Here is a 13,534-nt window from a genome sequence, read left to right on the forward strand (position 1 = left end):
CACTACGTTTTAAGAGACGGGACTTCCATACTAGCGAGTGGAATCCCTTTGTTTCGCAAATCATTACCAAAATGTACGACAAAGAACTGTCAAAGAACCATAGTACCAACATAAGCAATTTAAATAGTGTAGTACGCTACACGCTTGCGTTTCTTATCGATATCGATAAAATGGGGAGGGTTGAAATATAGACTCTTCTCTACAAATTTTGTACTCGAAATCACGTTAGGATCGAGTCCACATTTAAGTTGTATGTTATATAGTGGATAGTTCTATGAGTGTACTAATACGTGGTCGAGCTTAATGTGGACCCGATTTTTTTTAGAACACCTTGTTGTTCTTCACCACTAGGAAGGATCAAAGTAGCACTTTTCTTCCCTACTAGGAGGGATCACTTTTTTTTCCTCTTTTTGCATACTTCTTAGGTTAAACTATTTAATTTAATTACCATTAATTAAATTTATTTAATTTATTTATTTTTTATTTGTACCATAATAATTTGGGATTCAAGTGTTAACGCCTTAGGGTGTTATTCCACCTATCCAATTTCTTAGTCCAATGTCATTGCGTCTCACTCTGCTATTAAGCAAAATGTGAGACGCAATACACATTGGACAAAAAAATTGTATAGGTGGAATAACACCCTTAGGCGTTAACACTTGAATCCCTCACTACGCTAGGATTCTATTTTAGAATACCTCGTTACACTCAGAATGTAATTACAAAATCCTTCACTATTTTTTTCTTAATTTTTTTTATTAAAAGCACTATTTTTAAAATGATCTGCAGATACATGTTTCAATAAATGTAACTTTTCCATGGGAAGATGTATCAGGTCTTCGTTCCCAACAAATTTGACCCACTGCCTGCATCTGAAAACATACAGCCTTGGTTATGTACAGTTTATATTCCAAGTGTTTGCTAATAAGATGGTCAACTGATTATTTAGCGCTAATATGCAACTATAAATCATGTTTTTTTTGGCATCCAATTATCAACAACCCTTTATCAATGCTCTAACTTTTTATGTATTTATATGTCTGTTAATCATGAGAACCGGTCTTGCCTACTAAGCAGTAACGCTGCCTATAAAGCTGATGGTCCCAGGTTCAAATCCTGGTACGGGCATTTATTTATATGATGACCATGCGTATTTGTTCCTGAGTCATGTGTGTTTTCTATGTATTTATATGTATATATCGTTGTCTAAGTACCCACAACACATGTCTTATTGAGCTTCCTATGGGATTAAGTCAATTTGTGCAATAATGTCGTATAATAGTTTTTATTGATCACAAAAAGAGAGATTAATTTACTTACATTTCAGATTAATATATTAAATAATTACTAGATTAAAAAAAATATGTTAAATAATGACCATTAATGCATAGATGATAGATAATTTTCCACTGAAAATCTTCGACGAATTAATTTTGTGTCATATTGCAAGCAAGTTCTCAGGAAATTTCACATATTTTATTTAATTACTTAGACTGATATACAAATAAACATACAATTATCGATAGTTTTAGTACATCACTAGTTCACAACTAAAAATAATATAAAATATCAAATTTTCGATGTGTTTAAAGCGTGCTGCACCAAAATAAGGTCAAAAATATTTAAAGCAATACGTACCGGTCTTTATCCAAGGGAAATTTCGCCATAAAATCCCTTTTTTCGTGATTTTATCGAGTGGCTTGCTTGCCACATATTTCACACTTAGTAAACCGTTTTCTCGGTGGCATTGTAACAAACTCGTTCTTTACTCTGATCACGGTTCACTATTTTCGATATTTTCACTAAATAATAAATAAAATAATAAAGAAATTGCACGAAATACCCGAACAAAACATTGAAGCCTTCATAACACACAAAACAATTAGGCTGACAGTTGACTTGATGTAAACTTGACAGAATAAATAGCACTGACGTTTTATTTTTCTTCGTTGGCAAAGATTTGCGAAACAAGTTCCATACAAAACTTATTTTGTTCCTAGTTGCGTCAGCCTGATCCAATCCAACGCCATTTTCTCTATCCTGTCAATGAACTGATCCGGTCCGCCGCTCGGTTTATATTCTTACAGAATTTTGAAAAAAATACACAAGTTATCAACGATTCTGTCGTTGATTTCTTGTTGTCCATTCACAGTTTGTTAGTGCTGATCCAATCCGAGATGTCCTACAACAAATGTAAGTTTACTTTATCGAACAATAATGCGTCATAGCTACTTTCTCAGAAACCATTTGCCGTTTCGCATTGGCTAAATTATTCTAGTTTTGTCTCAGTTGATTGTAACAAACAATGCCAATTTTGTTTAGTTATTACTTTTAACATAGTAATTGGTTTTTTGTATCCGGCCGCTATTGCCCGGCTTTGTATCGATTTCTCTGGTAGCTGCTGCAAAAATGGCGGCCTATTATCCCTAACCTAACTAAATTAAGTCATTATAATGATTTGCCACCAGATAACACGCGCCATTCCGGCCGTTTCAACACCCCGGGTCAGTTCGTGCCTGCTGGAGAGGTAATAATCTTTAACTATGAGTTATTCTTAAACAATAATGTATAATAACCTCATTCATTAAATAACTTAATAAAATAGTATGTATGTATATGCTAACAACAGCATCTGTTGCCAGCACAAAGTGGAGCCTCCAAAGCCCTGGTACTGGCCTAACAAAGTCAATAGCCACTCTCTGAATGAGCTCCAACCTTGAGCATCTGTCTGCCATCATTGTGTGAGATGAGAACTAACACTTTTTAATCTCTCGCAATGATGCCCCCACCAATGGCACACTATGGGTTTACCGAGTCACTAGGCCTGTGGTGAGACACTTAAGATGTAGGTGGGGGCCTCTCCGAGGGTGGCTTGGGGTTGAGAATGCATTATGATCACGAGACAAAATCTCGTGCACATACGGGGTTCTCTAGACTTAAGTAGACAAGCTAACCCAGATTCCTAGCATCTTGACAGCCCCCTGAAATTGTAGTTGACAACTTTGATTGAAAACATCAACAGATGAGTTGAATTTTCAATATTAAATGCAAAAATTAACTGCTGCAATTTCATTGGGTAAGAGACATGATAGGAATATGGATGGTTTAGGCGATGCAGGTTCACCCTTTGGTATGATTGTGGATGACTGAAATCACTCATTATTCTGCCCTTCATTGTTCCTTTTTAAAGATGAAATGACATCTTTATCATGCCCTCTACCTTTTTTCATTTCACAACTTCACAAGACATTGTGTTGAATATTAGTATGTTGTGTAGCATGACTGGCACTGAGTATGGTAAGAGTGAATGTGCACTGAACTGAATATAATATTAGTAGACCTAAATGTAACAAAGCTACTAATGCTAGTATTAGAAAGAGTAGAGTTATAGCAGCTTGCAATAACTTTAGCAATTTGTTTATGAAAATATTTATAACAAGGAGTTGAACCATGGAAATAATAATAACTTTCACTTGGAGAAAAATATTTGTTCTATAATGCGGTAATTTCATTGAATGCATGTTAATAGATGTCAAATTACTGTTTTCGAATATCAAAGAGACCCCACGCTAGCGACTCCAACTATGGCTGCTGCTTGACGCAACATTGACGTAACTGTGCAGTGACACTCCATAGCGTTGACTAGACGCCGACGCTCAAAAGTCAGTAATGTGTCTAGGCTAGGCTTGGGTCTGTCAGAATGGCAGATGAATGCTTGAGAATAGTTCCTCTACCTGACAGTCATGTATGTGAAGTGTGTGTGTTTGCGCGAGTGTGTGTGTGTGAGGGTGGACGGCATCGCCTGACGGCTGTGTGTGCCAGCTGGCGGGAGGCGCGGCGCCGGGCGGCGGAGCCCAGAGACAGCAGCACAACAACCCCAATCTTGCTGTCGGAGTAAGTAGCTTTTTTACCATTATTCATGAGTTCAGGCAAAAGGTAAATATTTTTATAAGGGATTTGTAAGGGTACAGGCAAATATTTTGTCAAACGTTATTATACTGAAAATATACTCATGGAAGCATTTAAGAAAAAAAACCAACCCAGGAATCCCAAAGAGCCATAAAAGTTAATTTGGTTGACCAATGTACTGTAAGTATTTTTTATTGACATTCAAAGAGATGCATGCTGTGTTAGGGCCATCGTATGTCGACCCCTGGCATTGTTAACAAGATTCATTTAATCATTAGACTTCCTACATCAAAGGAGATGGAGGGTTTTTTTTGACAACAACCATTAACTGAAGCACATTTTCGATTTGCCAGTCAAAAACTCCCTTGATATTCATTTAGAATCGAATCTTGATGCTCTTACCTGCACTGGCTGTGAGAAGCAAGGGCTTACATTACTAAATTCAGACTGATTTTCGCCTTGTCCAATGTTTTGTCTAACAAAATTCATGTATGGTGCGCAGCAACCCTTCAACCAGCAGTCGTTCACGACGGTGCCACAGCCGCCGCTGCCGCAGCAGCCCCGCCAAGTTCAACAGCAAAACTTGCAGAATGTGCCCATTCAACAACAGGTTTGTACTTAAAGCAACACTCTTGTCTTGGTCAGTGGACCTTAAGGCTGCCTTTTAACTGTGTGCAGCAATTCTCCCCTCCGGGGGAATACAACCAATGCAATTCATCTCATCTCCGCCTCAGGTGAAAGGCAGCTTAAACCTAGGGCCACGAAACGCCCGCTCCTGATGCCCTGAGCGTGGCCGAAGTAAAGTATACTTCTTGCAATAACTCGTAGAAATTATCAGTTAACAGTGTGGGCAAATCTAATGAGTTAAAACCGTCTTTCAAGCCCAAACTAACTTTACAGCAGTACTTTATTTCGAATTTCATACACCTATAAGTATGTTATAATTAAAGCCATCATGTTTTAAACACAGAACCCGGACGTGGAGATGAAAACTGAACCAGGGACTGAGGGAAACAATGAGGGCGGCAACGGCGGCGGTGGCGGCGGCCGCCCCCACTGGATGAAGAACAAGCTGGGAGGAGGTGAGTCTCGACATGGTCGTTAACAGAACACCTGGAAATGACAACTGAGCCAGGCACGGAATGGGATGCTGAGGGACGCAATGGCGGTAGTTGTCCCTACTGGATGAAGAACATGTTGGGAGGAGATGAGTCACGACATGATTGTTAACAGAAGAAGTGGAGATGACGATTGAGCCAGGCACGGATGGGAATGGGGAGGATGGCAACTGCATTGGTGGTGGTCATCCCCACTGGATGAAGAACAAGTTGGGAAGAGGTAAAAATACTGGTTTATATGCACAACCGTAAGCACCATAAGAGCCCGGTGCGTTGCGTTGTTTTGTTGCAGGCGCTGTTGCACGTTTTTCCATATATTTTGTATAATATGCCCAATGGGGTTGGCAACTGTCAAAGGTTTGCATAGATGGCGCCATCATAGCTTGCCCCTGTCTCTAGTTTTGTTCTATGAGATTTGGCTTAAAGTACTGGAATCCAGGTCACAAAATTCCAAAAAAAAAAACAAGAATTTGACACAATTCTAGGGATTGACAGGGCAAGCTATGATGGCGCCATCTGTTTAATACTTCGACCGGCCAACCCCATTAAATGCTTTGCGATGACGCAACGCACCAGTCGGCTCTCTAACTTAACATTTTGGCGTTTTGAACACATTTTATTTCCGACCGGTCTGTCGCGCATTTATTTTGTTTATTTCGACGCGCAAAACGTTTTAACCATAGCAGGCGGAAGGCGGTCAATGTAGTCAATGAAATGTTAATGATTGTTTTAAATTAACAGTGAAGAAGATCTCGAACAAGGAGCGCCGCCGCCGCCAGAACGAGACTCTTCGCAGGCTGCTCACGCCCAAGAACGCGCTTATGGTGCTCAACGAGATGATGCCCAACGAACAGCTCGCCACGGTAACTCCTATACATGAATAAAACTTTTCCAGACCACTAAGGGTTGAAAAGAAATTGAAGACCGCCAAAATTAATTTAAGAAGTGACAAAGTCTGATCCAAATTGAACCTTAATTAAGTATTTAGATAGAAATGAAAAGATGTTTCACTCCTGTCTGTAACTGCTGGTTTTTGTCATCAGCAATTCAAAGTTGAGGCAGCGGGCAACCAATTCTACAAGCCCGCCAACCAGCAGAGCTTCTGCGCGGACCTCACGCTCGATGGCAACGTATACAAGGGATATGGTCAGTAGGACATTTAATAGTTATTACTACTTATGCACTGCTTCGTAAATGGCAAACAAGTCTGGTATTAGGTACATTTCGTAATATGCAGAGCCGTTTGCTGTCAACACACAACACACACAACTAACGCCTCGGCCCCGAAACGGATGAACTCGTGTTGGGGTGGTGCATAGTGATTTACTGAGTAAAAGATGGCATGTGACTAGTTTAATTTTCAGTGTTTATAAAATCCTGTTTTATTTTACGGCAGATCTTGTTGATATGGGCTCTTAAACTTAATTGTTTTGTAAATAAATGTGTATATTGTGTGCAGGCGAGAACAAGTTGTCTGCGCGTAACGCGGCGGCCGAGAAGGCTATCCGGGACCTGATCATCAAGCGCATGTCCAAGGTGTTCGCCAACGATGCCGCCAATGCCGCCGATGCTGGTACGTATCCTAGAAACAAATCTTATAAACTTATTACGTGCTACGGACCTATACATTTTTATCATAATTAATTTCATAGTAAATTCCTTATTTTTGACCTTAATCTGCAACCTATGCCGGCTACACACGTAACTATATATCATAGCGATCTCAGACTGTGCAAATAAATCGAAGGTTTAATATAAATTGAAACTGCCACCGATGAACAATAATCTACAACAATTTTTCATACACACAATCGATAAATTATTCGCTACGATATATAGTTACTTGTGTAGCCGGCATTAAACTTGGCATTAAAACTGAATGCCTATAATTTTTTACATGCCAAATTCCTGCAACAAGACTTGTCTATTTGAAAATTTAAAAAGTTTTTGGCAAAAATTTCATTTTTGGTACAAGCTTTTATTGCTGACTACTTTTCTCCACAGGCAACTAATACTCATCGAGACAATTCTAAAAATTCCAAACACAATTAGGTTGCGTTGTTTTATCATAGAGTTCCTATGGCCACCTCCTGTCTCCATCATCAGATCAGCTCGATAGTACCTTAATATTGCATTGTCACCCAACTTACATATGTATGCAAATTTTCAGCTTCATTAGAAGTCGGGAAGTGGGCCAATATAACTTGCAAGATTTGACCCGTACACAGGTACATTGCAAGTTTTCCTTCAAAAATTTTCCTATAGGGAGCGTGCATGAACTGTAGAAGGCAGCACAGGAGCTGTCAGATTTTTGGCGCGAAGCGTAAATGTGATGTTTATTGTTCCGATGTAGCCCACAAGATGGCAGAACCTACTATGCACAAGAAAACACTTGACGTATAAATGTGCATGTTTATGGTTCCGATTCAGACCACAAGATGGCAGACCCTCCAACGCGCACGGTCCCTATTGTTCACGCACGCTTCCTTTTATAATGTTCAAAAGTAGTACCTACTCAGGGAGGCACATTGCAACCTCATGAGTGTTATTAATGAACTACAGGTCTGCCACATATCATTGTTGATTGAAGTGACACTCAAAATAGCACATGATATATGTATTGTAATGCTGACTTTCGAGAACTCTCTTTTAGTTTTAAGCCCAACTTTCCTATACAGAAAATGCTGATTCTGCAGAGGGCGACAACGCGAACGGCGAAAACGAGGAGACGCTGCCCATGATCCAACTGGCTTCGTTCGCTCTTCACAAACTGTTCTCTGAGTGGGAGTATGAAGGAGTCAAGGTGCCGCAGCTGAAGTCTACTGGCCAGCAGGGTAACAGCGTAAGTAGATATTTAATGGAAAATTTATATGAAAAATCGTGACCGCAATTTGGAAAGATTAAATTATCATTATTTTTAGTGCTCAAAAACTCTGGAAGACTTCTTCCTCGTTCCTTCATCATTGCTGAGGATCGCGACCACATGATTTTGTCTTCATTTTGTGCGGTCTTAAGACTTGACCTGGTCTTCATTATATTTAAAATATGAAAATATGCTTTAAAGCCCGTAGTTGGAATGCATGAAGGTCGATATTGGGCTTGTCTAGACCTGAAATAAATAATTAAATTGATTAAAAAGGTTGAAATCGCACATATAAACCCATGCTGGAGCTAGGGTGTGCTGTATTCTTTGCCGTTGACATGGTATACAACTGTACAAGCCGAAATCGGATAAAATTTATTCACCGAAAAATCTAGAAAACGACTTCCATGGCAAGATTTTTAGACAATTTTTCCTCACAGACAGAGTGTATGGAGGTGATCGCGCCCCCGCCGCCCAAGCCGAAGCCGCCCATGAAGCGCAAGGAGCTGCCGCCCAACGCGGCCGCGCTGCACCCCTGCATGCTGCTCACCTACATGCGGCCCGGCCTCGAGTACCGCGAGCTGGCCGTCAGCGGCGACAAGCCGCAGACCATGCTGTTCACCATGGGCGTCGACGTGGACGGCGCCACCTACATCGGTAAAGGTATGTGCTCCTCTTGAAAACGCTGGCTCTTAATATTTGGATTTTATCTTAAGTAAATGAGGTTCTCAATGCTTTATGCGTGTATTTGTGCAGTAAATTCGACGTTAACTAGTAACTTTTTTCGGAGTATAAGTCGTTAAATGACTTGGGGGGAAGATATATGACGCCGCCAAATGTATGTGAGCGTCAGCCGCTGCTCCGTTGGTGGATTGATTTTTATATTGTTTTTGAGTGGATTCTATTCCTCGACCTAGTTTGTTGACGTTCTGTGACGAGTCTTGATGATACGTCTGTCTTAACTCCTTTTCCGATTTCTTCCTTTATGACTTATTATCACCCAAGTAAAACTTAGTTATGAAAATCTGTTAATTTACTTTATCATAAAATGGTAGTTTGCGGTCGTAAATTAAATTTTTTAATCATAGTTAATTGTCTACCATATAGTTTCACTTTTGAACTTATAGTGAACCTGGTCGAAATGCACGAAGGTTGATATTGGACTATCACCGCGCACGTCAGTTGGCGTTTAGTTAGTGCTTCTGGGCATTTTCCGAAAATCGACAACTATTGTGCCTATTTTCGCGTAGGCAGCGCAAGTGGAACGTGTCTAGCGAGCGAATATCGCCTTTGTACAAACACCATGTTTCCGAAGCATATAAAAGAATCGGAAGAATCATGGCTCTGTACACTGACAACTTCGTCTGCAGCTTTAGATCATGCGATCCCCAGACACGATGCGTTAGCCGACCGAAAGTGGACGCAGTTGGCAATCCTTGAAGGGATCTCGGAGGCTAGTCTGTTATCTTTTCTGATCTGGCTCCCAAGATACTTGAAAGAGGACACTTCTGTTAGGGTTTCCCTTCTATAGTTAGTTTGGAAGTGGCCACTTCACAATTACGGGCTGGTTGTTTTAGCACTTGAGTCTTGGATATGCTTATTACTAAGCCAAATCTAAGGTACAACCTTTGCAGAGCATCCATGTAGGATTGAAGTGACTCCATGCTATCGGCCATTAAGCAAACGTCGTCGGCATAGAGAATCTCCAGAACGGGGAGCCTTCTGGTCTTTGTTTTAGACTTGAATCGAGTAAGGTCGAATATACTTTTATCAGAAAGAACGCTTAGTTGTATTTGTCCAGAGCATCTAAGAAGCGAGTGCTCCAGCACTGTGGAGAAATACAACGCAAAAAGAGTTGGAGCCATCACACAACCCTGTTTGACTCCACTGGTGACCCGAAATTTTTCCGAAAACGCGTTTTCATGCCGAACTGTAGCCATCATATTTTCATGAAACTGTCTAAGATAACGAATTTTTCGGGACACCCAGAGAGCTTCGCGCGGTACGCGGTCGAAAGCCTTTTCAAGGTCTACTAAGCACATATATAGGGGGGGCTGCCTAGCCATGTTGCAAATCATTTGCGCATATTAGTACGATAGAGAGACAGATAGTGTTACGTTGTCGTAGCGTAAACGATTGGCATGTTGGCTACGCACCCGTGCTGCCTAGCCAAGATGCCAATTGTTTGCGTATATTAGTGCAATAGAGACACAGATAGTGTTTCGTTGTCGTAGCATAAACGATTGGCATGTTGGCTAACCATAATGGAGTTAGAGTATTGCCTTTCTGGTGACCTACTCTTGACTGGACCTCATCTACATCGATGGTGCTCGTCAAGGCAAATCTATTGAGGCCAAACACGATGGAGTTATGATTAGTAGATTAGGAGTTCTGATGACATACTCCTGACTACATCATGAGACCCTGGACCTCATCTAGATCGATGGTTTTCGTCAGGGCAAATGTATTGAGCCCAAACATGATAGAGTTATGATGAGTAGATTACGAGTTCTGGTGACCAACTCCTGACTCCATCATGAGATCCTGGACCTCATCTAGATCGACGGTGTTCGTCAGGGCAAACCTATTGTGTCCAAACGTGATGGAGTTATGATGAGTAGTAGATTAGGAGTTCTGGTGACCAACTCCTGACTCCATCATGAGACCCTGGACCTCATCTAGATTGATGGTGCTCGTCAGGGCAAATCTATTGAGCTCAAACACGATGTAGTTATGATGAGTAGATTACGAGTTCTGGTGAACAACTCCTGACTCCATCATGAGATCCTCGACCTCATCTAGATCGATGGTGTTCGTCAGGGCAAATCTATTGAGTCCAAACATGATGGAGTTATGATGAGTAGATTACGAGTTCTGGTGACCAACTCCTGACTCCATCATGAGACCCTGGACCTCATCTAGATTGATACTGCTCGTCAGGGCAAATCTATTGAGCTCAAACACGATGTAGTTATGATGAGTAGATTACGAGTTCTGGTGACCAACTCCTGACTGCATCATGAGACCCTCGACCTCATCTAGTTTGATGGTGTTCGTCAGGGCAAATGTATTGAGGCCAAACATGATGGAGTTATGATGAGTAGATTAGGAGTTCTGGTGACCAACTTCCGACTCCATCATGAGAACCTGGATTTCATCCGGGTCAAAAATAATAATTTCAAGCCTAACGTAACGTAATTTCAAGTAACACTTAAAATCTATCAATAAGCGAGAGTCGGTTTAGACTGGTAATTAGGTAGCGCTACTCTAACCACCCCAGCTCCTCCACGAAGCCTAGCAAGGCTTTCGGGTCGCTAACTGCCTCCTTTAGTGTGCACGGAGTCCCTAGGTATTTGTTCGTTGGCTTGCTCGGTGGTGAAAGTAATAAGGCTCGAGTGTTGACCGTCGGTGTTGTTGCAGCGTCCAACAAGAAGGAGGCCCGACGCGCCGCCGCGCGCGCCGCGTGCGCCGCGCTCTTCAACGTGTCCTTCCCCGACGCGGCCGCGCCCCCGCCCGGCGCCGCGCCGCCCATGCAGCAGTAGGCGTCCAACAAGGAGGAGGCCGCGCTCTGCAACGTGTCCTTCCCCGACGCGGCCGCGCCCCCGCCCGGCGCCGCGCCGCCCATGCAGCAGTAGGCGTCCAACAAGGAGGAGGCCGCGCTCTGCAACGTGTCCTTCCCCGACGCGGCCGCGCCCCCCGCCCGGCGCCGCGCCGCCCATGCAGCAGTAGGCGTCCAACAAGGAGGAGGCCGCGCTCTGCAACGTGTCCTTCCCCGACGCGGCCGCGCCGCCGCCCGGCGCCGCGCCGCCCATGCAGCAGTAGGCGTCCAACAAGGAGGAGGCCGCGCTCTGCAACGTGTCCTTCCCCGACGCGGCCGCGCCCCCGCCCGGCGCCGCGCCGCCCATGCAGCAGTAGGCGTCCAACAAGGAGGAGGCCGCGCTCTGCAACGTGTCCTTCCCCGACGCGGCCGCGCCCCCGCCCGGCGCCGCGCCGCCCATGCAGCAGTAGGCGTCCAACAAGGAGGAGGCCGCGCTCTGCAACGTGTCCTTCCCCGACGCGGCCGCGCCCCCGCCCGGCGCCGCGCCGCCCATGCAGCAGTAGGCGTCCAACAAGGAGGAGGCCGCGCTCTGCAACGTGTCCTTCCCCGACGCGGCCGCGCCCCCGCCCGGCGCCGCGCCGCCCATGCAGCAGTAGGCGTCCAACAAGGAGGAGGCCGCGCTCTGCAACGTGTCCTTCCCCGACGCGGCCGCGCCCTCGCCCGGCGCCGCGCCGCCCATGCAGCAGTAGGCGTCCAACAAGGAGGAGGCCGCGCTCTGCAACGTGTCCTTCCCCGACGCGGCCGCGCCCCCCGCCCGGCGCCGCGCCGCCCATGCAGCAGTAGGCGTCCAACAAGGAGGAGGCCGCGCTCTGCAACGTGTCCTTCCCCGACGCGGCCGCGCCCCCCGCCCGGCGCCGCGCCGCCCATGCAGCAGTAGGCGTCCAACAAGGAGGAGGCCGCGCTCTGCAACGTGTCCTTCCCCGACGCGGCCGCGCCCCCGCCCGGCGCCGCGCCGCCCATGCAGCAGTAGGCGTCCAACAAGGAGGAGGCCGCGCTCTGCAACGTGTCCTTCCCCGACGCGGCCGCGCCCCCGCCCGGCGCCGCGCCGCCCATGCAGCAGTAGGCGTCCAACAAGGAGGAGGCCGCGCTCTGCAACGTGTCCTTCCACGACGCGGCCGCGCCCCCGCCCCGGCGCCGCGCCGCCCATGCAGCAGTAGGCGTCCAACAAGGAGGAGGCCGCGCTCTGCAACGTGTCCTTCCACGACGCGGCCGCGCCCCCGCCCCGCCCGGCGCCGCGCCGCCCATGCAGCAGTAGGCGTCCAACAAGGAGGAGGCCGCGCTCTGCAACGTGTCCTTCCCCGACGCGGCCGCGCCCCCGCCCGGCGCCGCGCCGCCCATGCAGCAGTAGGCGTCCAACAAGGAGGAGGCCGCGCTCTGCAACGTGTCCTTCCCCGACGCGGCCGCGCCCCCGCCCGGCGCCGCGCCGCCCATGCAGCAGTAGGCGTCCAACAAGGAGGAGGCCGCGCTCTGCAACGTGTCCTTCCACGACGCGGCCGCGCCCCCGCCCGGCGCCGCGCCGCCCATGCAGCAGTAGGCGTCCAACAAGGAGGAGGCCGCGCTCTGCAACGTGTCCTTCCACGACGCGGCCGCGCCCCCGCCCCGCCCGGCGCCGCGCCGCCCATGCAGCAGTAGGCGTCCAACAAGGAGGAGGCCGCGCTCTGCAACGTGTCCTTCCCCGACGCGGCCGCGCCCCCGCCCGGCGCCGCGCCGCCCATGCAGCAGTAGGCGTCCAACAAGGAGGAGGCCGCGCTCTGCAACGTGTCCTTCCCCGACGCGGCCGCGCCCCCGCCCGGCGCCGCGCCGCCCATGCAGCAGTAGGCGTCCAACAAGGAGGAGGCCGCGCTCTGCAACGTGTCCTTCCCCGACGCGGCCGCGCCCCCGCCCGGCGCCGCGCCGCCCATGCAGCAGTAGGCGTCCAACAAGGAGGAGGCCGCGCTCTGCAACGTGTCCTTCCACGACGCGGCCGCGCCCCCGCCCGGCGCCGCGCCGCCCATGCAGCAGTAGGCGTCCAACAAGGAGGAGGCCGCGCTCTGCAACGTGTCCTTC

At 46.8% G+C, this 13,534-nt stretch overlaps 1 protein-coding gene across 3 annotated transcripts; it reads left to right on the forward strand.

Moving 5' to 3' along the window:
- Nucleotides 1-2,015: 2,015 nt before the first annotated feature.
- Nucleotides 2,016-11,491, forward strand: LOC133524513 (double-stranded RNA-specific editase 1). 3 transcript variants are annotated; one of them, XM_061860590.1, is made up of 11 exons: nucleotides 2,016-2,193; nucleotides 2,469-2,527; nucleotides 3,823-3,894; nucleotides 4,412-4,519; nucleotides 4,880-4,991; nucleotides 5,769-5,890; nucleotides 6,071-6,173; nucleotides 6,487-6,600; nucleotides 7,724-7,869; nucleotides 8,331-8,553; nucleotides 11,311-11,490. In XM_061860590.1, exons 1-11 carry the CDS (start codon nucleotides 2,178-2,180, stop codon nucleotides 11,430-11,432), a joined length of 1,197 nt encoding a protein of 398 aa, XP_061716574.1. In that variant the 5' UTR covers nucleotides 2,016-2,177; the 3' UTR covers nucleotides 11,433-11,490. The 3 variants fall into 3 exon arrangements, with proteins under 3 accessions (XP_061716574.1, XP_061716573.1, XP_061716575.1); XM_061860589.1 differs by having other exon boundaries at nucleotides 7,706-7,869; nucleotides 11,311-11,487; XM_061860591.1 differs by lacking the exon at nucleotides 3,823-3,894 and having other exon boundaries at nucleotides 7,706-7,869; nucleotides 11,311-11,491.
- The last annotated feature ends 2,043 nt before the right edge of the window (nucleotides 11,492-13,534 follow it).

The sequence above is a fragment of the Cydia pomonella genome, chromosome 13, assembly GCF_033807575.1.
Source record: "Cydia pomonella isolate Wapato2018A chromosome 13, ilCydPomo1, whole genome shotgun sequence".
Taxonomy (NCBI): domain Eukaryota; kingdom Metazoa; phylum Arthropoda; class Insecta; order Lepidoptera; family Tortricidae; genus Cydia; species Cydia pomonella.